Source organism: Rhipicephalus microplus, chromosome X (assembly GCF_043290135.1).
Source record: "Rhipicephalus microplus isolate Deutch F79 chromosome X, USDA_Rmic, whole genome shotgun sequence".
Lineage (NCBI taxonomy): Eukaryota > Metazoa > Arthropoda > Arachnida > Ixodida > Ixodidae > Rhipicephalus > Rhipicephalus microplus.
In genome coordinates this window covers 277,356,889-277,383,526 of record NC_134710.1, presented here as the reverse complement: position 1 = coordinate 277,383,526, position 26,638 = coordinate 277,356,889, and the positions used below count along the sequence as shown (strand labels likewise).

Genomic DNA, 26,638 nt, shown 5'->3' with positions numbered 1-26,638 from the left:
CTATGGTAGTCACACGTTGCACATTCGATCGCCATTGAGCCACACATGGGTGAAAATTATGAATGATTGGTTCAGTTCCAGAGCTTCTGTAACGGAGTAAATTAAGATAAAAAAAAATGTTATTAGCCAGTCATATCATTTTGCGTCCTTGAATGTGCATACTGCGAGGTCTTGCATACCGTGATCTAAACGGCAATTTCATTATTCAGTAAAATTGCCAATGTCTAGTTTTTTCTTTTTTTTTTCAGCTTCATTCATAGGCTGTGTTATATTTCACGGCAGCTCTTAGAAGATGAATCAGTTCTTGAAGCTGACCAGGTTCACACCTGTAGATCAAAACAACATTGAGAGAAAGCGATAGTGGCCATGGGCCCATTCTACAGACAATATATAAGCAAGGAATTAAAATCTGTGAGTTGAAGTCGCGGATGGCAGGGGCGTTGGCAGAAATTTTTCCATGGGGGAGGGGGGGGACACCACTTTAATTAGAGTTCGGACAGGCAGAGGTGGTAGACAATTTTTTAGTGCGCATATACCACGGGAAATATGGCAGATGGAAACCCGTATGGTCGTATACACAAACGGGAACGGACACCCGCGGAAGAGAATGGTGGTGGCGCAGACTGCGGTAAAGGCTACATTGGCGAGAGAAGTAAGCTTTCAGAAAGACAGGAGCAGCACATGTTTGATGTAAGAAAGGTTTCGTCGAATGTGCTGGCCAAACACACAAATGCAACTGGCCACAAAATAGGCCGAAATAGGGTGAAAATAGTGAAAATAAACAGAAAAGAATTGAACTTCTGGATTATCTCGACTCCCTGACAATTCAGACAACGCATTTTGAATGTAATATCGGCAACTTCCCTCACAAGTACGCTCCTATGTCCTATATTAAAATATACACATCAGACCGTCTGCACATTCAGTTTTCATTGAGAATGAGGCTCTTGCGCGGAAACTGAAACGACCTGCTTTTATGCGAACATTCATGGTCTGTGCCCATTTTAACCCAATGGGCTCTAAATAACCACAACAAAGAGAGAGGTGACAGTGACACCAGAGTCCTTCAATACTTTTTGTAAAAGTATTGAAGGACTCTGGCTGCACTGCCAGCGGACGTGAAAGTGGCATCGCATATGCAGTGAACTGTGGCACGCCGCCGGTAATTTGTACTGCGACTTTTCGCATTGTGTAGTCTGCAGAACTTTGCGCACCTTAGTCAGAGCAATAAAATGCTGTTCAAAAATGAAAACACTGCGAAGTTGCAGTTAAAAACAATGCATCCAACCGGTGGTCAGCTTTCCTTCGCCAGAGCGAGGCGAGACCACGTGATCCAACCCAGCAAGCCACAGCGATTGCAGCGCTCGCGCCTCTGGTGGTGGGCCTCGCGCCCAATTTCCACCTCCACGTGGATTTCATGTGCTAAGTCAGCTGTAACCTCACTGTCAGAAGATATTTATTTAAAAAAATCTGTACTGCTGAAAAAAGAAAAAAATTGCACGTATATGCGTCAGCATGATTTTGTGCACTGAACTGGGCTGATTCATGCACATTCAAGAGGACCAAGCAACACAAAAGACAAATCAGACAAATCAAAATGTTCACAGCAGTGCCAAAGCTGTAATCTATACTTCATACCACCTTTTGCATTCAATACTGCATGCACTTCGGGCTTCCAGACCTTACTAGTTGAAAAACGTCGGCACCTCACTTTTAAAAAAGCAATGGCACTGAAATATTGCACCTTGTTTTTTCTGAGGCAACTAGTAGCTAAGGACCTACTTATTACCCTAGAAAGTTTGTTTGCTCAAGCATGCAATGCCTAATTATTTATAAAGGGTTTTATACTGCCCAGTTGGAGTATTGGTATAAGAGAGTGCTGAGTGAAATGGTACTCAGAGTGGTTTTCATGTGGACATGGCTAGCTACATGAACACAAAAAACGCATGCACATGAGCACGGCCTTGACAACTCTTCTCATCAAAGGCTCTCTCCGACATGTAAATGCGTGACTCCTTGAATAGGCGTTGCCCAGACAAAGACATCAGCCTTTGTACTGCTGTGCAAGCCTGCCCCCTTTTTCCATTGAAGGTCTAGTAGGAGAGAGTGCTCGCAAAAATCATGGCAGCCAACCCATACTCGTGAGTGATGCAGGTGGCAGTCTATTGTTTACAAGAAAACTGGAGGAACGTTTAAGAGTGCGATGCGGGGACACGCACTTTCAAATTTATTTTAAATATGTTCTAAGCTATATTATCCATTAATATTTTATAGATTATGCATATGTATCCATACATATCTACCCCACAAGTTATCTCACCTTCAAAATTTTGTGTCAGTACTCCTTTAACACAAAGCAAAACACACACGCCAGCCAGGCCCTTTTAAGCTTTGGAATTTTGTTGCTATTGCTGTGTGATTATTATGTCAACAGCAAGTTGAACAGCCACCTGGGAACATTACATAGAACGAACCACATTCTGCTGAGTGATTCCGTTTATGTACTCAGCCTTCTGGTACAGCTTCAAGCCCACTTATAACGAACCTGAGTGTGACGTGGCATCCATTTGCTATATCCTGAAGTTCGTAGTAAATAAAATACAAGTTTTAAAAATTTGCAAGTGAAAACAGAAATTATTTTTTTGCAAAGAAGTATGTAATTCACGTTTTTTGAAGAGCAGAAGCAATAAGAGGGATCTCGAGTTTATTTGATGCGGCAGCGTGCTTTTTGTTGACGCTTTTGGCATACAAGCTGCCTCAGGCTATTAAGGCTCGTTCACACCAAAGGAGCGGCAGGCAATGCGCAAAGCAGGGAAAACCTCGTCTCCAGGAGGCGAAAGTAGGCAGAAAACGAGGCAACAAATTCAATCGCTCCCCGAGCAATTTTTTGCTGCCCACCGAGGCTTGCCGATTTGCCGCAGCCAATCAGAACGCCACGTGGCAAACACGCGGCGCTGGTGTACCTTTGGAAAAAATGTTTCCATGTGATGACATGTGCGCGAAAGCCTAAGGTGCCCCTCCTCCTTGGCCATGTGCTTAAAGGGACCCTGAAACGGTATTGACGATTTTGTATAAACACATTCGGCCAGTAGACGAAGTCCTAAGGGTAATTTACAGACCGGTTTGAACTCTCTGCATAAGCTGTGTAATTTATTACAATGCTTTAAAGCTGTGAATCACTGAAAATTGCTGTGACTCAGCTAAACGCATTTTCAACCACCCATTCACAGAATGATATGCTCTGGTAATGCGACGTCACCGAGGCGGCTGATATGATTGGCAGTGAACGTGATGAAGTCGGATTGGGCGGTAAAGTTTGACCTGGTAGAGTGGCGGCATGTTTCGGAGCAGATATCAACCACTCCATGATCATTATCTCTGTTCCCAGACGGCGAGCATGCTGCCGGGTGCACTGTGTGATGGCCTCCGAGACAGCGCGCAATCTGTCGATGTGCCATCTCGGAGTGCCATGTCAGACTAGGCGAAGCTAAAATCGCCGAGTGAACTCATGGGAGCTCTATGATTGCCAGCGTCGCCAGCACGTCTCATGAGTTGAGGAGGCAATGGAGAGGTGAGAAGGAGGGTATAATATAATTGTCCGTAGCGGTCTTCGTACATGACGTGTTGATAAATTTGTGGTGCAGATGCTTTGATGATGCTGTAGCCTAAACGCTAATGAAACTTCAAACAACTGTTTCAGGGTCCCTTTAATTAGAACAACTCCCCCCAGCACGATCGGTTTCATACTTGGATTCCACACCCTAGTTTATCTCTCAGTAAACGAAAATCCTTTTGTATGGAACACATGTTCCTCGTCCCTTCAGGTTTGGTTCAACGAGAGTCTAAAGTAGTCTGCTTCTATATTTGTTGATTTGAAATTGAGAAAATGAAAACTAACGAGTGAGAAAATGAAGTAAATAAAACATGCACAAAAAGAGTGATCTCACTAGTGGCTTAGAAAGCAAATAGGAGTTATAAGCATCATGCATTATTAACAAGCTTTACAATATTGAAGTATGAAGTTAAAAACTAAGAAGGTAAAAATTTTGCTGTACCTTCTTAATATTGATGCCATCCCCATTGTCACTCAAGCTAGACAAAGTAAAGAGATCATCATCTGATGCGGGCAGATCTTCAAAACTCAAGAGATACTCCTGCAACTCCAAGTTGAAGTCGCAAGTGCAGCAATTTTCATCTGGTGCATGAAATTTGGCCACAGGAACTTCCAGGCTTTCCAAACTGACCAGAAAAAAAAAAGATAAAAAAAAAACTAAATAAAACGAAACTTTATAAGTGCTAATAAAAGAAACCAATTAGTAATTTAGTGATATAATGCTTTTTGTCAAAAGTTAACTCAGTGCAAAACCAATTAGTCCACTAAACCTCATAAAACGTAACCAAAATAAGTCTGCAAATATTCAATGTATGTATTAAGTACAAAAAATCTACAAGGACTAGGAGCCTTCATATCAATGAGGCATTTGACAGCAACCACAACATATGATTTGTAAAATATGCTTGTTTATAATCTCCTATTTCATCACTAAGGATGCTAGTAGAGAAGTTTTTGTTGAGGCCTGAAATAACAGGTATCTTTCTTGCAGTTCGTCGTAATACATTTACATAGCAGAACTTTTCTCTAACCATTCTCGAATCCTGCCTGTATAAAAAACTGACTGGTTATATGTCTGTAGGAACAATGAGCGACTTGCATTGAGACCTTCCAATGAACTTAGAAACTGCCTTGACCACGAAAGAGCATCTCTTCAGCAGTCTACTTAAGGCAGACTGTTGAACAGAGGTTTGTGTCAATAGACTTAGAAGCAGCTACATAAGTTGCCTTCAATGCTTTCGTTTCCCCCCATCGTCCCACCCACTCCGCCTGCTAGAATTATGGGTTCTGCTAGGGAGAGATGATGATGATGAATCACCATTTATTGAGCCCAACTATGTTGGTGGTGCACGAAGGAACCAGACAGGGTGGTTCCCCAGTTATAGGATCCATATCTTCCCAGCAGCTCCTGGCCCCTGTTCATGATGTTCTAGCAGGTACTTTTTTGTGTTGCAATTCTAGCCTTTACTACTTGCGCACAAGAGCCCACTTTTCGTGCTGCTGATGGTGTAAGCCTTGCCCCATTTTTTTTTCTCACCGATGTAGACTAGTGAAAACCATGCAGAGTTACTACGAAAATTGCCCTTCATGGCAGCCAAGACAAATTGTTTTTCCTGTTTAAAATTAAGTGATAAGCATTGGTAATGTACATGGATCTTTCCTGCAGTGCTGTGTTTCAGTAGACTTTGAAGTTTCCACTATACTACATTATTTTAATAAAAACAGAGAGATGCTTAAGGTGTACATTCAAGCCAACTACCGTACAAACAAGCTGTGATTATGCATAGATTGGTTTAGCTCAGTTTCTGCTCATTAGGACTGCTTTTTATTTCATTTTGCTCACTGTTCTCATGGAATCATGGATGTATCATGGCAAAACGAAGAACCAAACCATACTTTTCTGACCAAGAACTGCTGTGCTTTCTTTTACCTAATTTGGGAAATCGGGCATCGGTAATTTCTATAAAATATGCAGAAAGGCATCGAATAAATTCATGAAGACCTGTTTGATCCAGATGCTTCAACAATTAATACCATTTTTGAGGTATTATCCCACGGGTAAACTCATCTGTAACCATCAGTTTTAGTCATAATCATCCTATGCATACTAACTTCCTCCAAGTCTGGGTATACATATATGCAGACGCCACATGAAAAGTGACTTCTCAAAATCCTGTAGGAGGAAAATTTGGCAATTTAAGAGAAAATGCATGCAGTTAAAAAATTTTAACTAATTGCCAAGCTGAGAAGACAGAGTTGGCCACTAATGAGAGTATTGTCATAAATGGCACTAGGCAAAGTTTTAGTTACCCCCTCCCCCCCCCCCCCCCCCATGACAATCCATATAAAGTTCAAGTGCAGCCTCCGAGTTGTATGCCGCGGATACAAAGTAAAATGAGCGAGAATGAGCTAAAGAGAATGGTGGTTCAATGCACGCTGTATTATTCACAGGTAGCTAATGACTGAAGTCACATGACCCCACAAGTTAGAACCCATGACCCCACAAGTTAGAACTAGAGAGCACATGTTGCCACCTTCAGCTTGGCTGTGCAGATAAACACACCATACCTTAGGAAGTAATCTGCAGTGGTTGCAATGGCTCAAGGTGAACCAAATGGCTCATGTTCTGATGTGTGCAACTTTGTTGGAGGTCGCATAACCCAACTTTTGGAAACAGCAAAGTGAGCAACAGCTCCCCCCTGTTAGCGCTTCTTGTCCTGCCAGCATTGTGAAAGCAACTGCTCAAAATCATTGAGAGAGATTTATCCTGCTTGCCTGTAGAACCATGCCTGTCAAATTAATTATAACCAAATTTTTACTATGATTACATAGCCAATAAAACTATGAACTGAACTTTTATCTACATATGCAGAACATCAATATATACCCATGCGTGGCTTCACACAGATAACAAAGCCGTACATAAACGTAAGACAACCGGTGTGGGCATCCAAAGAAAATACACAGAAAACAATATATTTACCTATTCATGTATACGATTTCTTTATTTTTTCAAGGCTACAAGCGAAAGCTGATGCATTATTCTATTTCTTTTTGTATGTGCCACAACGTAATCAGTCAACTCAAGAGATTATCGAGGCTTGGCACATACAAAAAGAAACAGAATCATGCATCCGTAGCCTTGTAAAATAAAAAAATCCTATACATAAATGGGTAGATATAGCGTTATTTTTTGAGTGTTTTCTTTGGATGTACACACTGATTGTCATACGGTTATGTAAGGTTTTGTTATCTGTGTGAAGCCACGCTTGGGTATTTATTAATAAAGCTACAACTCATACTACATGTAACTGTTTAATATCTTGATACCGCTATTGATGCCACAGCAGCAAGTCAGGCACAAGGTAAGAATCTAACCCAGTGATGTCTCAAGTACACAGGCTTTGTGTATTAAGTAATTCAAGCATGAACAGGCAAACATGCAGCATAGAACACATAGAAAAAGCACATAAAGATGCAGCAGAACGTACCTTGCCCTTTTTAAAGTTTAGCCATGATGACATACTGAGAGGAGAAAAAGAATAAGCAGGAACTGCATGAGACACAAGAAAGAGAGAACCCATTTTTTTAAAGCAACAAGCAGCCTGTAAGCACCAAGAGAAAGCTGGAAGCTGCAAAAGCAATATCACTACAATGACATAGCCCCCTAAAAAAGAAAAAAAATTCAATAGAGCTTCAAAAAGTAAAACAACAGAGCCAGCATAAATACAATCCTCTATGTAGCAGTAGCACATCACCATGAATTGATTATGTGACACACACAATTGTATAATAATAACTCTCTTGTTTTTTAGGGGCGAAGCTCCTTAAGGTGTGGGTCTGTCCATCTCTTGTATGTATGTAGTAGTATGAAGCCACTGGTGGCACATACCTGCTCTAGAACGGGTATGTGCCACATGGGATGCGAGATAGGAGATGGCGGTACTTGGAGTGTTTACTACATGGAAGCACGAACAGACAGACAGACAGACTAGCAGACGAACGAATGGTTAGATGCACGAACAGACAGACGGATGGACTCGCGAACGGATGCACAGACAGATGCATGGATGGACGCACGAATGGTTGCACGGACGAACGGGCTCCGAACGCTTCGCCCCACTCATCATCATTCACTCCATGAATATGTTTTTTTTTTACTGCCATTATTCCACTAATCTTGACATCCTGAAATGATGAGAGATGGCCCGTAGGAAAGAGATTTATTTGAAAAATTCAATTAAATACCAAGCTCTTACAAGTCACCAAATTTATTACAATATTATCAAATGTTCCTCATGCATAATGCAGCACAATGGCATAGCCATACATCTGTGATAAACTTTATCCCATGAACTTCCAAAAAGTACTCACATTGAAATGTTGTCTTTCTTCTTTAATTACATTTTTTGCAGGTACAATAAAAGGGTGCTTTCCCCTTTTAGCATGACCAAATTTGAGTAAGTGCAGAGTTTATTATCGCTTCTAACACGAAGCATGTGCCTATTTGTACCATGAAAACTGTAAACAGCATCCATGTGGTGCCACACACCGCTGATGCCTGCATTCAAACTGTCACCATGTTTGCCAAGCTAACAGTGGACTATGAGAGCACATAAGGCCAAAGAGACCCGTCCTATTTCTAGAAGAGGAACAGCAAAGCGAACATGCTTAGCTGAATCTGCGCAGAACATGGAAAAACATATGCTGAATAAAGCTTGACAAAAGGACTGCTTTGGCAACATGAGATCACGTTTCAAAAGCACCGTCATAGTGTGAGGTTCAATACAGGGTTGACTTGGTTAGCACGAGCAGTTTATGACACAATGTGACCACTACCTACTATCTCCATGATGCAACTAAAGTCTAGCTTCATGAGCTTCATGCTAAAAGATGTGCTGCGGCTGGCCTGAAGTCTCTCTCTTTCTCTCCCTCTCTTTTTTTTTTTTTTTTTGAGGGACTAGCTACGAGGCCATTTATGCCAAAAAATTGGCAAAAGGATATCCAATAAATGCATGCATCCCCGTGTGATGAATCAATGCAGTAATAAATGAGCAAAATCGCTGTCTGGTGAAGTAGCTGCAAAGGAGGTAATGTAATCATTTACAAAAATCAATAACTGGCCTATTCAATAATTATCTTGAACACCATTAAACACAGTGCAAAAATGGCAGAAACACAAGACAAATGTGCAAGGATATGCACTGTTTCTTTTTATGCCCGCATCCATTTTTGAATGATTTATTTGTTGTATTTTTCAGAAACAAACTTATTAATATATTTAGTATAAATCGATAGCTCAATAAATTCTGTAATTTTAAGACAAGACCTCCACTACAGTACTCTACTAAAGAAGTAAGGAACAACAATTGTCCACATGAGAAATCTATAGGTAGAGTAAGCTCTGAAATTTAATGCAGCCAATTCTATTGACAAATAGAAATTCATCCTGACTGAATCACAGCACTTGCCACCTGTCTTCAAATTCTCTAGCAGCCTCTGCAATCAAGATTTTCCAAGTTTTGTAATAAATAATAAAACCATGACACGATTATGAGAGATACCACTGTGGAGGGCTTCAAAAATTTCAACCATCTGGTGTTCCCGTATGCTGACATCACACAGGCCTCCATGATTTCACCTGCATTAAAATGCATTTTCATGTTCTCTACAGCTTGGGCTAAATAGTCATGTAAAAAATTGAATCATGATGGCCATAATATAGAAAAGTGGTGGATTAACTGTCACATGAAGATTATCACATGAAATGCAGACCATCTAAAAGGCTTGAGGTGAATCGCTCTGCCAAACAACACCTTCTAAATGGAGTAACTAAATGCAGAAGGATGACTACACTCATACATTAATGGCAAAGCAAGCAATAGGAAAGGAAACAAAATAGAGTAGAGCCTATTAAACCATTCTCCATAGACAACCCCTGGCTACTGCTCAATCATCTGCTTGCCCAATACAATAACCATGATTGATATGTGGAGTTTAACGTCCGAAAACCAACATACGATTATGAGAGACGCCGTAGTGGAGAGCTCCGGAAATTTCGACCACCTGGGGTTCTTTAACGTGTGCCCAAATCTGAGCACATGGGCCTACAGCATTCTCGCCTCTATTGGAAATGCAGCCGCCGCAGCCGGGAATCGATCCCGCGACCTGCGGGTCAGCAGCTGAGCACCTTAGCCACTAGACCACTGCGGCGGGGCCTAATACAATAAACAGACACATTACAAGTGTTACGTTTACCTCTAGTGCTGTGTATAGTAACTGCTGCCTAGCCTCCCACAATTAACAAATACTGCGTTAAAAGGCCACAACTTTCAGAATATGCTTAAATAGGACTACTTTTAAATGTTTGCTAAAAAATTCTTCCTGCATGGTCACTACCTTTGAATCCCATTTAGATGTCATGCCTCACATTTGCAACCAATATTTCGATTGGCTTGTTCACCTTAAGTGGATGCATTTATAAATACTATGTAAATATACATATGATGCGAAAAAAAGAACTCAAGAGGATAAAAATAGATTTGAGGCTTCCACTAAAGCACGCCTCACAATTATATTACAGTTTTGAAATTGTACCTTAGAATTTGTTTTAGAACATTAAGCACGAAACAGGTAAAATGGCACAAAAAAAATGCTGTAGAGAAAAAGAGCCCATGTTTTGTACCACTGATTGGGTAGCACAAGACATCAGCTCGAGCAGACTAATGCGAGGTATTGCAGCAGAAAGTGATGTTACACCCACTGTGCAGAAAAATGTCACTCTTTTTATCTACATAGTTTTCCTGTGTTTGTCCATTCTTTTAGCAATACATCCTATAATAAAACATTTACTAACTCACCAAGCAAAAAGTTCTAATGTAATATAATGAATCTCTGGGCCTAATGCAAAGACCTGATGTTCTTTCGTACACTTATTTCAGTACTTTTTGCATACCTAGAAGTGCCAACCACTACTATGACTCAAAAGAATGGGCGTGGTGTTCTGCCAGGCACCAATGCAGAAACTAATTATTAACTGTACCTTCCATTCCACGCCCACCAAGCTATTCACAGTGCCCATAAACTGCCATGCCCCCAGGCGGAATTCAGGAGCGTCCTCTTGAGAAGGGTTAATAGACGACACAATGGCAGAACTACCAAGTTGTTCTCTTGTTTGGCTGTGCTAGTCTCATGTTAATGCGTTGGCAAGAAACAAATAATATGACTTGGCGTGTTTTCGGCATCAGTGAACAAACCGGCCCTTTAATGACAACATAAATCTGATTCATTTTTGCGAGGCAGTAACTTTTCATGAAGATATGTGGCAACTCGTGTTTTCAATGACTGCACACAGCATACACATATGAGCTTTGCTAGATTTCCTGTAGCAACGTAGGTTAGTTAAATGTTATCATCTGACACTTCAGCCGAAACTCACCCTCTTTTCCTTGCGTACAGCATTATCAGTGTTGTGCTTTTGTATTGCATGAATCCCATAACATTGTGTACAGGCTCGCAATGCGCTCTACTAGAACTGAGCAATCTCAAACTGCCAATACTTTCAAATAGGTCACATCGTTCTTGCTAGAAAAGTGCTGTTATGAATTGTAAGCGACGTTTGAGTCATTCGAGGTTGAACTCGCTCTAGGATAGCCCTAGAGCGAGTGCTTTGAATGCCGTCCTTCACCTAATGTTGCTTTCCATGCTGTGCTGCCTGCCTTTGTATGTTTGTTGATAGATGGCAGAACACTGCAAGCAATTGGCTTGTTGACCAGTATAAGAGCAAAACGAAAAAATGTTCTCCACACGCAGACGTTACCATGGTCACATAGAGTGGTCGAGTTGTTCGGCGGGGAAAACTCTCTGAATTGCTTTCACCAGTGATGCTTAAAGAAACCATCTTGACTATGAGGATTTCCACTGGATGTAGAAGGCTGTGAAAGCACCACACAGGATTTTGCAAAGAATCATTGTGATGCACAGTTACAGGACTGAAATATAACATTTTACACGTGGAAAATAATTAGGTAGTGAGCACTTAGCACTTTCCATGGTTTAGGAAAGTGTTTATTTCTGGTGTCCATTTCAATGCAGCTCATGAATTCATCCAGTGAAAATGGCACATCCTATCTGTTCCTATGCTAACAAACAACTTGACCCTCCTCCGGGCCCCATCTTGAATCGCACAGCATGCCACCTATAGCTCATGGGCATTGCGAATGGTGAAGTGATATACATTGCCTATAGAAAGAACACTGAAAGCAATTGGCTTGCTCACGTGTAGACGAGCAGCAGAATGTACCTCAGCACAAGGTGAATGCTGGAAAGAGGACTCATGAACCCCAAGCAGGGCACTTAGTGTTCTTACGCATACAGCACTGCGTAGAACTGTAAGTGATAGTTGGGGGTGTGCTACTAAAGATAGCTCTGCCTTTTCCAGATGCTGTTCTCACAACTGATCATCAGACAAGAATCAACCAATCCAGTGTGGCGCAATGAACATTCTATCACAGAGTGTGTACAAGATTGTGGCCTAGCTGAGGCCACTGCAAAATGTGCAATTCTGTTCCCTGGCTTTTGCCAGGGAACAGAATTTACGCACAGAAATATTAGAGAATGATGCAGCCACACTTGTTTGACATGCTGGTCATGTGTTTGTTTGCTAGCACTGCATCATTGGATAAGCGATTCTTAAATGCACATATAATGGCATTTCGCACTGGTCGGTCCACAGAACGATCTTTTGCTGTGCTGCAAGAAATCATTGATTGATCTGGAATAAGTTTGTGCATTCCAGAGGTCATTTCAGAGCAGCTCACTCCCCTTCACTCACTTACTCTGCCACCGAGGCACGGATTAGGATGAGCGGTTTAAGTACCTTCCGTCATTGTGTAAGCGACCTTGGTAGCACTTTTCCAATTGCAACCACTGTTGTAATGGAAATATACAGAGGCAAGACAGGAATAGTTTCCACAACCAGCTTATGTGATGTGTGCATAAGTAGCTTTCATTGTGATCTCACAAGCGTGCTCCTGTATTCCACTGGTTGATTCGGCTTGGTGTAATCCAAGTGCTCGCTCCTGGATTTTGGCAGCCACTACAGATCTCTCAGTGAGAAACATCATTAAGTTCATATGATACATACCCCTGACTTAACTTTGCAAATGGCTATTTGTACCATGACAGTCAAGTTTGTTTTGCTCATTCTCTTAGCAACGCATTTTTCAACAGTTCACTGCACAATATGGACCTACATAAAAAATTTCCGTATGGCAGCTACTAAATAATAATTATAGTAAAAACAACACCCTACCCAGACTATGAAGTAAATAAAGTATATACAACTTACTCCACAATAGACCATATTCATACTATCAATCAGGTAACAGAGAAATGCACAGAATACAACGAACCCTAATACAAGCGCTTGTCCTCTCTTCCTGTCTGTTTTCGTGCGCTTTAACTGATAGTTATACCATGCATATCCAACTAGCCCAACTTTCAGTTCTGTTGCAATTCATTCCTAATACATAGCTTTCATAGGCTACAAGAAGGCATTTGACTCAGTCGAGACATCAGCAGTAATGCAGGCACTACGGAATCAGGGCATTGACGAACCGTTCATAAACATACTGGGAAAAAATCTACAGTGGATCCACAGCCACCTTAGTTCTCCATAAATAAAGCGACAGAATCCCAATAAAAAAATGTGTAAGGCAGGAAGACACGACCTCTCCAATGCTATTCACCGCATATTTACAGGAGGTTTCTCAGGGCCCTAGATTTAGAATAGTTAGGGATAATAGTTAATAGAGAGTATCTCAGTACCATGCGATTCGCTGATGACATTGTCTTTATGAGTAACAAGGGGGACAAATTAGAGCTCGTGATTGCTCAACTGGACACGGAAAGCAGAAGAGTGGGTCTGAAAATTAATATGCACAAAAATAAAGTAATGTGCAACAGTCTCAGCAGAAAACAGCACATTGCAAAAGGTGGAGAAACGCTGGAACTTGTAAGGGAACATATCTACTTAGGACAGGTAGCCACCGCGGAGCCTAATCATGAGAGTGAAATAACTAAAAGAATAAGGATGAGGTGGATCACATTTACAAGCATTATCAAATCGTGACAGGTAATCTGCCACTGACTCTCAAGAGGAAGGTATATAACAGCTGTATTTTGCCGGTACTTATCTATGGAGCAGAAACCTGGAGACTTACAAAGAGAGTTAAGCTTAAATTAAGGACGACGCAGCAGGTGGTGGATAGGAAAATGACAGGTGTAACATTAAGAGACAATAAGAAACGGAGTGGATCAGGGAACAAAACCGGAGTTAAGGATATCTTAGTTGAAATCATGAAGAAGAAATGGACATGAGCCGGGCACGTAGTACGTAGACAGGATAATTACTGGTCGCTAAGGGTAACTGACAGGATTCCCAGAGAAGGCAAACGCATGAAGAGGAGACAGAAAGTTAGGTGGGCCGATGAGACTAAAACGTTCACAGGTATAACGTGGTAGCAGAAAGCACAAGACCAGGTTGATTGGCGGATCATGGGAGAGGCATTTGTTCTGCAGTGGGGGTATCAGGCTGATGACGATGAAATGCTTGGCCTTTTCGTATGGATAAGAAAACATGGCTCCACACTCTTGATGAGATGAAGGCACAACGTACCATCAGCCAATGGTGAATGAACAACTAAATAACATATTAAGTGTAGCCTGAACACAATGAAAAAGCAAGCAAGATTGTCTGCACATTCAGGTGACAGAGTAAATAATTTCTGTTATGTGCATTGACCCTGCACAGTACATGGTTCTCTGGCATTTGCCCTCCATTAAAACGCAACCAGCCCAGCCTGGAGTGGTCCTGCAGCTTTCAGGTTAGCCGCCAGGCACAGTAACCACTGAGCCACTGTGGTAGATTTACAACAGAATACTTGGTGGTGAGAGCTGCATCCTATACAACACTCCTAACCACTACCAGGTATGCACTACCAGGTATGGCATTGTGCAAGAGAGCTCTTTTGTAACCATTGTGTTACAGCATGAAAAGGGGATCAAATGAAAGAATGAGAGAGAGTCCCACGGGGTTAGTCGAGGCTAGTCTGATGGTCAAGGCGTGAGAATAGCAACAGAACAGAATAGGCGGAAGCCTTGTTCTGTCGATAGAATGGATACAAAATGGCCTCTAAATGATGTGGATAAGATTCAAACGTAAGTGCTTAAGCCTGGAGAATCAAATTAGCTTGTTTTGAGCCTGGCTTACCCCGATCCCGCGCCGATAGTTCGAAAAAATTTGGCGATTAGTCAAATTGCGACGCCATCTAGCGTTGACCCAATACATTAAAGGAGCACTGACATCTAATTTTAAGATCGAGGTGAGCCCATCATTCGATAGCTTGGTATGCATAGGTCTTCTTGGCCAAATTTGAATGGCATCCGTCGCGTGGAAGTTATTTTAATTCGATGTCAAGCAGCGTAGAAAAGCTAGCGAGAAAAAATGAAAAATAAACTGCCCTGCGACATCGACACTAGTGCTACGTGTTCGGTGTGATACATTTCACAAATACCATCCTGAGTGACGATGCGCTAGTAACAATGACGTCGACGATCTGAGTGTGTTCGGAGCCAACTCCCGCCCATGCTCTCACTAATGGCTCTCTTTGCTGTGTTGAAGCGTGTGAGCGATTCATCCTGTGGCATCGACTAATTTGACATGTGCTCCACAGCGTGAGTACGATCATTCAGAGTGACAATATGTGCCAGAATGTCGGGGAACCGCTACGCATTGAAAACCTGCACGTCGAGGTGCGGAAAAAGCGAAGATTGCGTGGCGTTTCATGTCTTTTAGAGCCACGAACCTCAATGCAGCCAGTGGATTTACTTCATATGTGCCGATGGACAGAGGGACTGGACGTAAATTTCGTGTTGGCGAACGAGTTGGGTTTCACTGGCAGTACAAGGCCCTTTCTCGAGGCCGGGGCTAAAGGGAGAGGGGAAGAACGAGTTGGCGCTACTTGACCTAGCCAGTGGAAAATGCATGGAGGGGCTTTAGTCTACATCATCAGAGACACAGCTCGACTGACTGCACGTGCGCTCCTAGCAGACGAAATGCCAGTGTGCGTGACGCCACTATTTTTTGTGAAAGCAGCATCAGCTGTGCAGCAGCCTCGACGTGGCCGCGAGACAGCACTAAAATTTGGCTGGCCTTCGATCCATTTTGAACCATGTTCGATAGCAGATATATTCATAAATATTACAGATATTCATTCGTACCTCATATGCGTTTTTGGTCGCAAATCGCTACTAGGGGGTCGATAGCTACTCGTCGACGCAAAAATCTTGACATGAGTGAATTTGATGTCAGTGCTCCTTTAAAGGAGCACAGACACAAAATTTGGAAGGCGAGATAACGCGTGAACTCAAATTATCTAGAGACATACAAGACTTCTACGAAATATCAAGAGCTAATATAGTCTAGAAAATAATTAAAATTAATTTTAAAGAGCGTGCCGTGCGACTAAGTGAGATGCGGAGTCCCTCAAGATGCCGCCATCAATACAGTGGGAGTGTAAACAAACCTACATCACAAGTTTGTGTTGTCTGTTTGCTTGACACTCGCCTTGTGCTACCTGTGATTTCTTCCTCCATGTCTGTGGTTTTGCGTGTGCTGTCAGTGTGGTGCCCGCTCTCGCGTGCAGCACCCATTGACAGTTTTGCGTGGTCACGTGACCAGCTGTGTTTACCTTGCTACCGGAACTGCTCCTGCCCAGCTCCGTGCTCTTTGAAACCAAAACTGCGACTGTGCACTCTAAAAATAAGTAACTGTCGCACATTTGCACAAATGAGGTTTAAAGCAGTGATAAATGGGTCATAAACTAGCTGCTACAAAAAAAAAAAGAGGTGCAAAAATTCTGTGTCTGTGCTCTCTTACAAATATATTGTTGAAGTCATCCCACCTTTTAATCTCAAGCTTTGGAAACCATACCCGCCAATATTGACATTCAGCTATAATAATTCTGTATTTATTCATCTGTTGAAAGCATTTCAGAATTCTCTTAGCTCACCTATTGGCTGTTCGCTCCCTCTCATTCTTCTATAGAAGATCCCTCCTCTGTGCTGTGACAGAACACTTACGAAATAGGCGCCCAAGAGTCCACTGGGACCACACATACTGAATAGAGCTCTACAGCAGTGATCTACTGGCTCGCGAGTACTATCCAGTTAGCACATCCTGAAATGGTAAGTCTCATAGTCAACTCTTAAAAATATACCTCCTCATTACAGCATGGTGCATTTGAAAACTCCAGCACATCAAGTCCATAGAAACCAGAGTGACAATTTTATTGAGCTCGTTGGTGTGGATCCATTGCTGCCGGTCATGTGAATTTCCAACAAGACACGAAAACAAGAAATGACAAGCTATGCATGCTAGTGACTTGTCATTCGTTACGCCTTTCTCAAACATTTGCACTACCAACCATAAGGGGTGACTTAGTAAAGATTCATATTAGCAGGAAAAAGCAGGCATACAGAACATCAACACAAGACCTGTACTCTGCTTTTTGCTAATCTTGGGTCTACGCTTCATTGATTGATATGTGGGGTTTAACGTCCCAAAACCACCATTTGATTATGAGAGACGCCGTAGTGGAGGGCTCCGGAAATTTCGACCAGCTGGGGTTCTTTAACGTGCACCCAAATCTGAGCACACGGGCCTACAGCATTTCCGCCTCCATCGGAAATGCAGCCGCCGCAGCCGGGATTCGAACGCGCGACCTGCGGGTCAGCAGCCGAGTACCTTAGCCACTAGACCACCGCGGCGGGGCGTGGGTCTACGCTTCATATGCCCGTCTTTTCTGTACCATAAGCTACTTCACCTAACTGTGTGGTTCCACAACAAATGTAGGTCAAGCAAAATCATTAGTGTTTTTAATGTCACATCAACAACATCAACAGAAAAAAAAGGATGTCATTTTTTTTAATTGAAATAGAAAATAAACGAAGGAGTTGTCACTGTTACTAGGCAATGACTACCCCTTTCCACTTGATTGTTACAAATAACATGTCATAAATGGGTGCTTCTAGTATCGAAGAGATTGAAGCCCTTCCCATCTCCCTACAAAGTCTAAGTGTTTAAAAGGATTCTGACACTTCAAATATTAATATCTGGGGTTCTACAAGCCAAAACCACAACACAATTATGAGGCACGCCATAGGTATGGCCTTGGGAATTAGGATCATCTGGTGTTCCAGATGCACCAACATCATAGGCTTCCAGCATTTCACCTCCATAGAAATGTGACCACCATATCCAGGATCGAATTCGCAACATACGGGTTAGCAGCCGAGCACCGTAATCTACACCACCGCAATAGACTTTGATGCTTCAAATGAATGCAGTGCAGAAATTCTGAGAGGCAACATGCTGACGCAAGTAACCTACAGTTCAACTGGTGAAAATCACTCACAGCTGCACCCATCAACTGAAATTTTCATTCAACACAGCAACATATACATACATACAGGAGATCATCCCATGATGCATCATATGAGTATCTAAGCTACAAACTATTGACAGTATGCACAAGGTCTGCAAGAATATCATATACGACCATCCAAAATTCTAATCTCCTTTTCTAGGAGATTGGCTTTTTGTGTAAGCACTAGTTTGTAGCTTACATATGAATATGGTACATCAAATGATGACCTGTATGTATATGTGTCCGGGTTGAATGAAATTTTCAGTTAATAGTGAGCATTCGTGCAGCTTTAATCTTTGTGTGTTTTATGATGAAGCTCACCAACTCGCTACTTTTTTCAACCTTTGTTTTTTATATTAGAACTTGTTGTTGCTGCTATGGTATTGGTAATCAAGGTATGACGATGGAGCTTTGCTGCAACATATACTAGTAACCTTGCTGGTTAGAAATATAATCACGGAAGGAAGAGCCTATGTGCTTACCTTTTGGGCTCGCTAGTCGACTGCTGGAATATGAATGAGATTGCAAACATAAGCGACTTTTTTCTGTTTACATGCCTCGTTCTGCAATCAATTAGCCACTTATAAGCGGAGGTGTATATCGTTCTGAGCAACTTACCTCATCAATAAGTGTTTCAAACTGCAAAATGAAAAATAATGATGTATGACACAACCAACTTGGCAATTGTAAAAATGGCTAAAACACTGAACTTCTAAAGTACTAATCCATCTTTACTTCGACACGGGGTTTTAATAACAAAAAAGATAGCAACATGTTACTTACTTCGATGAGGCTCGACGTATCGAAGTAACCAGCCGGTTTGACATGCCTGGCAACATAAAGGACGGTAGTTACCGAAACCGCAACGATGAAAGTTATTTAATGCTGCCAAGTTAAGATAGGTACTGTCACGCCCACCGAAGATGATGTTAGCATATGCATAAGCACTAGCATTATGTACAGGAAAGTATGTGATCATATGGACGGAGTCAACCATTACTAAAGAAAAACTTATGCAGCAAGAATAAACAGTGCTCAATCGTGCAGCACTTGCAAGCATTCCAAGAAACAGCACGAAAATCGTATTACCTAGCTCGCTTGTTTTGCTCTCTACAGCAATAGCTGAAACAAGAGCCCATTCCTTTGAAATTGTAAGCGATCATCTAACTTCCCTTTCTACAACTACCACCATAACTCTTCCTGGTATGAAATGGTGGGCAGAAGATTGCACTTAGTAAGAGCCATTGCATTATGCTTAGACTTATAGGTTAATAAAAAATTCTACACCCTTGCTCGGCGGCTTTCCCGCAAGCACAAATGGAGTATCGGAAGCTTCCTTGAAATACCGTAAATGCATATCACGACCTACTGTACTCCTGACCTGCCCAGCTGGCGACGGTCTACGGAGCTGCCTGCGCCGGCTCGGATGCCGAACTTCACCACCTAGGGAGCGCTCGAGTTACCCCAGCTGAGCACTGGTGGATGCATGGAAATGCATGGGTTACCGCTGGTTCGAGAAGAGTTTCATCACGCATTGAGTAAATATAGCGGGTATCTTGAATCATTTTATTTCATGTGACTTTGAGAATGTTCTTTTGCATTTTAGTTGACATTTCAGTGCATTATTTTTCAAATAGAACCGCAAATCAGATACAAACACATGTACCAGCGTGCAAAACAAGAAAGAACGATGACAGAGACAGGTTGTAAAAAGTGCTGGCCCTCCAAATATTTATTTAACTCATGATACCGCCTATACGTCTATACAATGGTAGACTTGTCGCACAATTAGCTGGATTGCATTAACTGTCTGGACAAGAAAGTGCAAGGACTATGACATTTGACAGTGGCCGTGGCATCCAGCGCGCATAGAAAACAACCCAATGGAGACAATTTTGCGCATAAATACCTTCGTCTCAAATTGCAAATGTAGATCGCAGCTACATGAATAAATAATGAAAGACACTCTGCAACTGTTTTGAAACAAAACAGGACTTAAAATCACTTATTTAACGCTAATTATTCACACAATTGGTGTGTTTCAAAACCTAGTTGCATAACCACACGTAGTGACATGGTTTTCATATGTGCACTCATGTCATCTTTCTTTTTTTTTTTGCTAATAAACAGTTGTGAGTATAGCTCGTCGTCGTTTACTTTCTTGAGGTTGTCTGTTTATTATTTTTGGGCTAATATGCGCTTCAGTCTGTCATGCACCACCAACCCGCCCAGCAACTCCTTTAGAGACACGTAGTCCTTTACGACACAGAAATCACCTCGATCCATTTTTTATGGACCTCGGTCACTGGAAACTCATAAAAAGTCACATCAGGAGTCTTTCCTCGTCTTGATTCGCAGAAAGACACGCAGGACACCACCATCGTGATGGTTAATGTGCACCAAGAAACCTCGCTTTGCTGGTGTACAAACAGCACCGACCTGCACACTTCTGTCGCAGCTCGGCACGAGCTGACGGTAGCGAAAGATCGTCATTATACTGTTAAGTTTACTCAAAAAGAGGTTTTCATTCCTTGTAATCGTCCAGAGTGTATGCACGCGTAAACATTGCTGCTGATTTTCTTCCAGCGTCACGGGAGCAGACGAAAAAAAAAAAAAAAAAGCGCAGCGACTCTTGTTTTGGCCACCAGCAACCAGTGCGGATGAGGTAAGTTGCAGCGCCACAGGGTGCATAGCGGTAGGCACCAATACCAGAAAGGGCGTGCTGGCGCTTGGCTTGCTGGGCAGGTCAGTAAAATACAGAAGGTCGTGGTTACGTGAGTGTTGAAGATTGGTGGGCGAGTTGGTTCGTCGTACTTGAACTAGAATAGCGCATTACGGGGAAGAAGAAACGGCCGAGCAGACCGACACAAGAGGACAGTCGTGGTTAGTTCGTAGTACCAACGCATCCTCTAGGAAGATGCCTGCCGCATGAGAAAAAAAAAAAAAAACAACTGCCACACTCTTTCTCTCTTCATTTTGAATATGTTCTTGGTCGCTAGCGTTACTTGTGGCGGACGGTGCAACAACGCAACACTTTACATAGCCTTCGAAACAGTGATGCACAGTTGCAGGTCTCGAACAACTCTCGACTGACGCGCCCCTATGGGCCGCAGATGAAAAACGCCAAGTTGGTACCACTCGTCGCCGTGATGATAGTGTTGGTCGCGAGCGCCACCGCGCGGAGCTTGTTTAAAACTGAAGGCAGGCCAACTTCGCTGGGAGCGCGAGCCATTCCTCAGGCATCTTTCTAGAGGAGGCGTTGGTAGTACACGTGCTGTCATGCGCTGCACGAAAGTTTCCTTGTGAGCGCACTTGCCGTATTGTTGTTGTATAGTCGTTCTCGTAGTATCTGCGTTCAGGTTTTTTGCCTTCCGTCGTTTGAGCAGTTCGGTGGTAGTTTCAGGTATCATCTAGCCGGAAAATCAAAGCGCAATGGTGATGTTTCGTTTGCCATTGGCTCATATAAGTGCCCCGATTTTACTCCGTTTCTCACCGTCGTTTATTTTTGCAGCCAAAGGCTGATCAAGCAGAGAAAAAGAGGCGCATACAAGCCCGGACGTCAAGGCCGGTGCATCCAAACAGCCGAAAGGCTCAGCAGATGGCGAGGAAGAAAATTCACTGCAGCAAAATCACTACGTAAGGCTACTGTCTTGAATGGGCATGCGTCGGAAATGTGTAGCAAACATGAATTCTTGAAACCCTCGTTTTGTTTTGCAGTAGGAAAAAGCAGTTAGCACTCAAGCTGAAAAACAAACGTAAGTTGATTCTTTTAATTGATTTAGGTGCGACAGTAAATGTCGTGGACGCAAGCGCTTTTATGTTCAGCATGTATTGCTGGCATGCCCCTGTCATCCACCTTGATCGCTCTCTTTCAGTCGAGAAGCTTGCCTGGTTTCGTGAGAACCTGCCTACCCTTGAGAAAGACAGGCTCGCCCCAGCAGAGTTTGACTCATTGATTGAAAGGTGAGATTTGCTAATCCTTTATGCTCATGGCCAAAGGCTGATGAACGCAAGATACAGTTTGTATTTTTAAGCCCTAGCGAAAGCCACGCGGCAGTAGCGGCGTGTTTTATTTTTTTTAATTACATGCACTGTTGTCTTTCAGAAGGTGCATTTATCGTCTGATAAAATAATAATTTTAATAGTTCTTGTGGTTTAACGTCCCCAAAACACCATATTATAAGGGACGCCGTAGTGGAAGGCTCTGGAAATTTCGACCCCCTGGCGTTCTTTAACGCGCGGTTAAATATAAGCACACAGGTTTCAAGCATTTTCGCCTCTATCGAAAATGCGGCCAGGATTCGATCCCGCGACCTGTGGGTCAGCAGCCGTGTGCCTTAGCCATCATAATGGCCATCATAATGGGTTGCATTTATTGTCTGTGACACAGTCACATTCATCCCGAAAAGTTATTCCTTCTCTTCACACTTGCAGGTACTTCCGGCGTTTTGACGGGGAGCTTGAGCACGTTGATAACATCGAACGCATTCGTGGCACCGTCACTCAGTTCAAAGGGCGATTAGATGCCATCAAGATCACCCTTGAGAGTGAGATCCGAAATTACAATTCATGTGGCATTGAAGCACCAGATTTGCTCTCGCCAGATGCATTCAAGCTTTTCCTGTAAGTATGGTGCATCTGTCCACCTATTTTTGTTTTACAGCTTCGTGTGCTTTTGGATGTCACCGTACAAGTAACCTTCACACTATGTCCATAAAGAGGCCCTGCAACACTTTTAGAGCTTGGTCAGAAAATGCTGTCGATCGGTAGAAGAGACTCTCGAAAACACGTGAGCCGAAAATTTCGGGCAGCATGTGGCCTGAAGTTCACAATGAATGATCAAAGTCAGGTAAAAAGTTGCTTTCTCAACAAATGTTGGAAGAATAAATGAATGAAATGACTGAAGAATCAATTGCTCTCGACAAATGACGGAAGAAGCTCAGAAATCGTATGTCATGGCCATTGTATCTGCCATTGGCTGATTTGAGCATGGCGCACTCTGTCATTACAGGGATCGCTGCGGGAGGCCATGACTTGTCCATGTGTGCGCGCGCCATTACACTGAAAGTCCGCATATTCAAAGAGAGAGCAAAGGCACTCGAGGTAATGACATGCGCGTGACATATTTTCTTTGTCCGTGCCATCCCTCCTTTGCTTAGCTTCCAGCGCTTTTGTTGGGACGAGACAAGAGAGAATGCAATCGCGGTGTGTGATAAATCTTTGCAACTCCTCTCTTACTGGACGATTTTTAAAAGTCCTTGTTGTGGTGAATTCGTGAGGCAATAAGCTCCTTTAGTGAATCCATTTCATGGCTAGTTGAGAAAGTGTTGCTGGGCTTTTTTAGTGGCAATTACATAATTTATTGTACTTACGGCAGCACAAGCGTGCGCCTCAATGTCACCATTTGATAGGACTTGAAAACAGTTGAAAAAGCAGCACACCTACATCACGAGTTTGTGTTGGCTGGTTTCTGGCACATGCCTTGCGCTTGCGCTACCTTTGATTTCCACTTCCGTTTCTGCAGCTTCGCCGCGTTTGTTGACTGTGTTGTGACGTGGGCGCCACATGCTCGTGCACACTCTCTTGCATAGTGCCCATGTCCAGGCCAGCTGTGTTTACCATGCCCATGGAACTGCTCCTGCTTAGCTCGGCGAAAATGAGACTCGACGCTCTAAAAACGTCTCTAACTGGATAACAGTCATGCACTTATGTAAATGAGAATTCCAACCATGATTAGTGAGTCATAAGCTACCTATTGCAACAAAAAAACAACGGTGCAAAATTCTTGTGTCCGTGCTTGTGCAAAGGGACCATGAAATAAAACTTTTGTTTCTATCAATAATACATTGCTGATATGTGGACAGGGCTTCTGTGAACATGCGATCCCAACATTACTACACTCTATGTAGTAGCAAAGTTAATCTCATGATAAAATAGTTTACGCTATCCTTTGCAATGTTGTCAGCAATGCAGTAAATAGACCGAAAGGCTCAAGCAACTATTCAATTTAAAAGCAAATATGAGGCCTGTTAGAAAAGTATGAGACCTTTGGTGGAAGAAAAAATCTGGAATAATAGGAGCGTTGAAAACCTAATCCTCCTCAAAGTAGTCGCCTTGGGACTCCACACTTCTCCCAGCGGTGCTGCCATTGTTGGAACCATTCTCAGAAGGCCTCTTTCAGAATTGAGGTCAGCTCAGCTGTCGTTGCAGCCATGTCTTCCCTTGTCTGAAATAGCTCTCCTTTCAATGTCCTCTCGAGTTTGGGTCGCAAAGGGCCATATCAGGAGAGTAAGGAGCCTGTTAAACTACAGGAGTGAATTTTCACCAAAGAAGTCTGAACCAAGTGTGAGGAATGAGCAGGAGCACTGTCGTGATGGATGCGCCACTTTCCTGTTGACCACAACTCGGGTCTCTTGCACCGCACAGCATCATGTAGGCGACTGAGAACATCACTGTAGTATTGACCCTGTGGTGATTACTCGTGGGGTGCTACACCGCTGGAGTAAAAGAAAAGCACTCAGCATCACTTTGACGTTGCTGTGCACTTGGTGGGCCTTCTTCGGTCTAAGTGACGTGGAATGCTGCCACTGTGACGACTGGGATTTGGTTTCCGGGTTGTACCCATACACCCAAGATTCGTCACCATTGATAATTGTGTTCATGAAGTTACGGTCACTTCTTGTGAAATCAAGCATGTCCTGTGAAACTTCAACACAAAGTTGCTTATGCTCCACCGTTTCACCGCAAGTCTCATGGCCAAATCTTCGGTCACAATGGAATGTGCAGAGAAAGTGCTGATGCCCACCTCTTCCACAATTTTTCGGATAGTCACACGACGGTCCTGCATCATCATAGCTTTCACTTCGGCAATGACCTGGTCGTTTCAGCATGTTGATGGCCAACCGGAGCATGGCTTGCTCTGCACCGATGTGTGACCGTCTTTAAACCGGTTGTACCACTGCTTCATCTGTGTGCGAATCATAGCGTTGTCACCGAAAGCCGTCTTGATCTTCCCAGTGGTCTCCACTTAGCTGTCGCCCAGTTTGTGGCAAAGTTTGATGCAGTAGCGCTGCTCGAGTCCCTCCATCATTTTTTTTTGCAATGAAAAACCAACTAGAGCACCGCGCATAACCTCACTAAAATGCTGCGTTTCAGCGACTTACGCTATTGGCAGTTGGAAAAAAATTCACGCATGTGCACGAAGGTTCAAGGCCGGCTGATGCAAGCACATGTGTTTCAAATTTATCAGGTGCTCCCAAAAAAATAAGGTTGGATACTTTTCTAACAGACCTCGTATACTGGATCTCAGGAGATCAAAAGTATGAACTTTGCTTTGCAAAACGAAAGCATGATTGCTTCAATGCAGAAAGCTGGGGGTAATTGGATAAGTGAAGCATTATATAACTTTCTAAATAAAGTGAACAAATGAATAAAGAGACAAGGATCTACCTGTATTTTGCATTATACTCTTGCAGGGGCAAGTTTTTTCTTTTTTGTCCATTGAATTATAGATATTACACCTCAATGAAAATACGCGAAATAACTTCCCTTGGCCTATTATCTGTCGGTTTCAAGGTCGCCATGGTTAGAGAACCACCAGTGGCATCCTGAGAAAATACTAATTCAAATGTGCTTCCTGGAGATTGCCTGCTATTTTTTCACGTAGGGGGAGAGGATTTGCGGGTTGTTCAATCGTACTGACAGTTTTGCTGCATATGTCAAGATTTTATTTTATAAGGTTTCACAAGTTGTATTTTTCATTCAAAACTGTTCAGTGCAAATTTAGCAGGAACTGTAGCTTGCAAAACATGTTTTAAAATTTTCCTTTTTTTTTTTTTTTCAGGGAGTGGGACGGAAGCTCTGTGAATTACCTGCCGAAAATTGACATGCGCACAATTTCTAAGGCCACGCTGGAACGACTAGCACTCCACTGAGTCAAAATTTTTAAAAAATTTGTTGAGACTATTATGTGTGTATTTATGTAAGCTTGCAAACAAGCTGTGTAAATATGTTTCAAAACTTGTAACTTTGTGTTGGCATGTTTTAAATTTCTGTACTGCGTTTGTTACAAATAATGCAGCTCATGGTTGAACATTCGTTAAAATCTTTTATAATCCACTGCCATCAATCATCCGTAAAAAAATGCCAAGCCTGAGCAGACCATGCAGCACTGTCGCAGTGAAAGCTGGAAGAGCAGCTTTTCTAAAGCTTGTTCCAAACTCTTTTGGGGAAACTAATACAAGTGTACTCCAAGGAATGAACTACACTCGAAATCATAACTTCTATGAAGTAGGGAAGCACCTCATGTGCCATTATTTGTCATTTCGAGTAGAAGTGAGGTACCTGCGTGAAGCATTATGTGCACTTTGTTGATGCTGTGACTGAGGAATATGAATTATGACTGAACATTTTGTAGTGGGTGGGAAGCTTTAAACCACACACTTGTTGTGCAATACACATTGCACGACGAATGGTTAACCCCTAACTGTTTTGGACTGGCACAGCTCACCCTTGCCAAACTGCCCAAACTGTCTTG

The 26,638-nt window shown here is 42.6% G+C and overlaps 2 protein-coding genes across 7 annotated transcripts in view; one reads left to right on the top strand and one right to left on the bottom strand.

Annotated features, from left to right (window-relative positions):
* Positions 1-19,454, bottom strand: part of LOC119161470 (uncharacterized) — a 64,229-nt gene extending 44,775 nt beyond the window's left edge. For 4 of the 5 annotated variants that reach the window (XM_037413957.2, XM_037413958.2, XM_075879218.1 and 1 more), the window contains exons 1-5: positions 19,192-19,454; positions 18,886-18,931; positions 18,721-18,741; positions 18,585-18,607; positions 4,056-4,239 (exon numbers count right to left, since the gene is read on the bottom strand). In XM_037413957.2, the coding sequence (XP_037269854.2) occupies positions 4,056-4,239; positions 18,585-18,607; positions 18,721-18,741; positions 18,886-18,931; positions 19,192-19,265 (348 nt within the window). In that variant the 5' untranslated portion in view covers positions 19,266-19,454. Of the gene's footprint in view, positions 1-4,055; positions 4,240-7,104; positions 7,139-18,584; positions 18,608-18,720; positions 18,742-18,885; positions 18,932-19,191 lie in introns of all 5 variants that reach the window. The other variant, XM_075879217.1, reaches the window with a different exon arrangement.
* Positions 19,455-21,368: 1,914 nt separating this feature from the next.
* LOC119161473 (translation machinery-associated protein 16) lies at positions 21,369-26,194 on the top strand. 2 transcript variants are annotated; one of them, XR_012887333.1, is made up of 7 exons: positions 21,397-21,537; positions 21,614-21,738; positions 21,820-21,857; positions 21,978-22,065; positions 22,537-22,725; positions 23,114-23,205; positions 25,946-26,128. XR_012887333.1 is itself a non-coding variant. In XM_037413961.2 (6 exons), exons 1-6 carry the CDS (start codon positions 21,535-21,537, stop codon positions 26,034-26,036), a joined length of 534 nt encoding a protein of 177 aa, XP_037269858.1. In that variant the 5' UTR covers positions 21,369-21,534; the 3' UTR covers positions 26,037-26,194. The 2 variants fall into 2 exon arrangements, 1 of the variants encoding a protein (XP_037269858.1); XM_037413961.2 differs by lacking the exon at positions 23,114-23,205 and having other exon boundaries at positions 21,369-21,537; positions 25,946-26,194.
* The last annotated feature ends 444 nt before the right edge of the window (positions 26,195-26,638 follow it).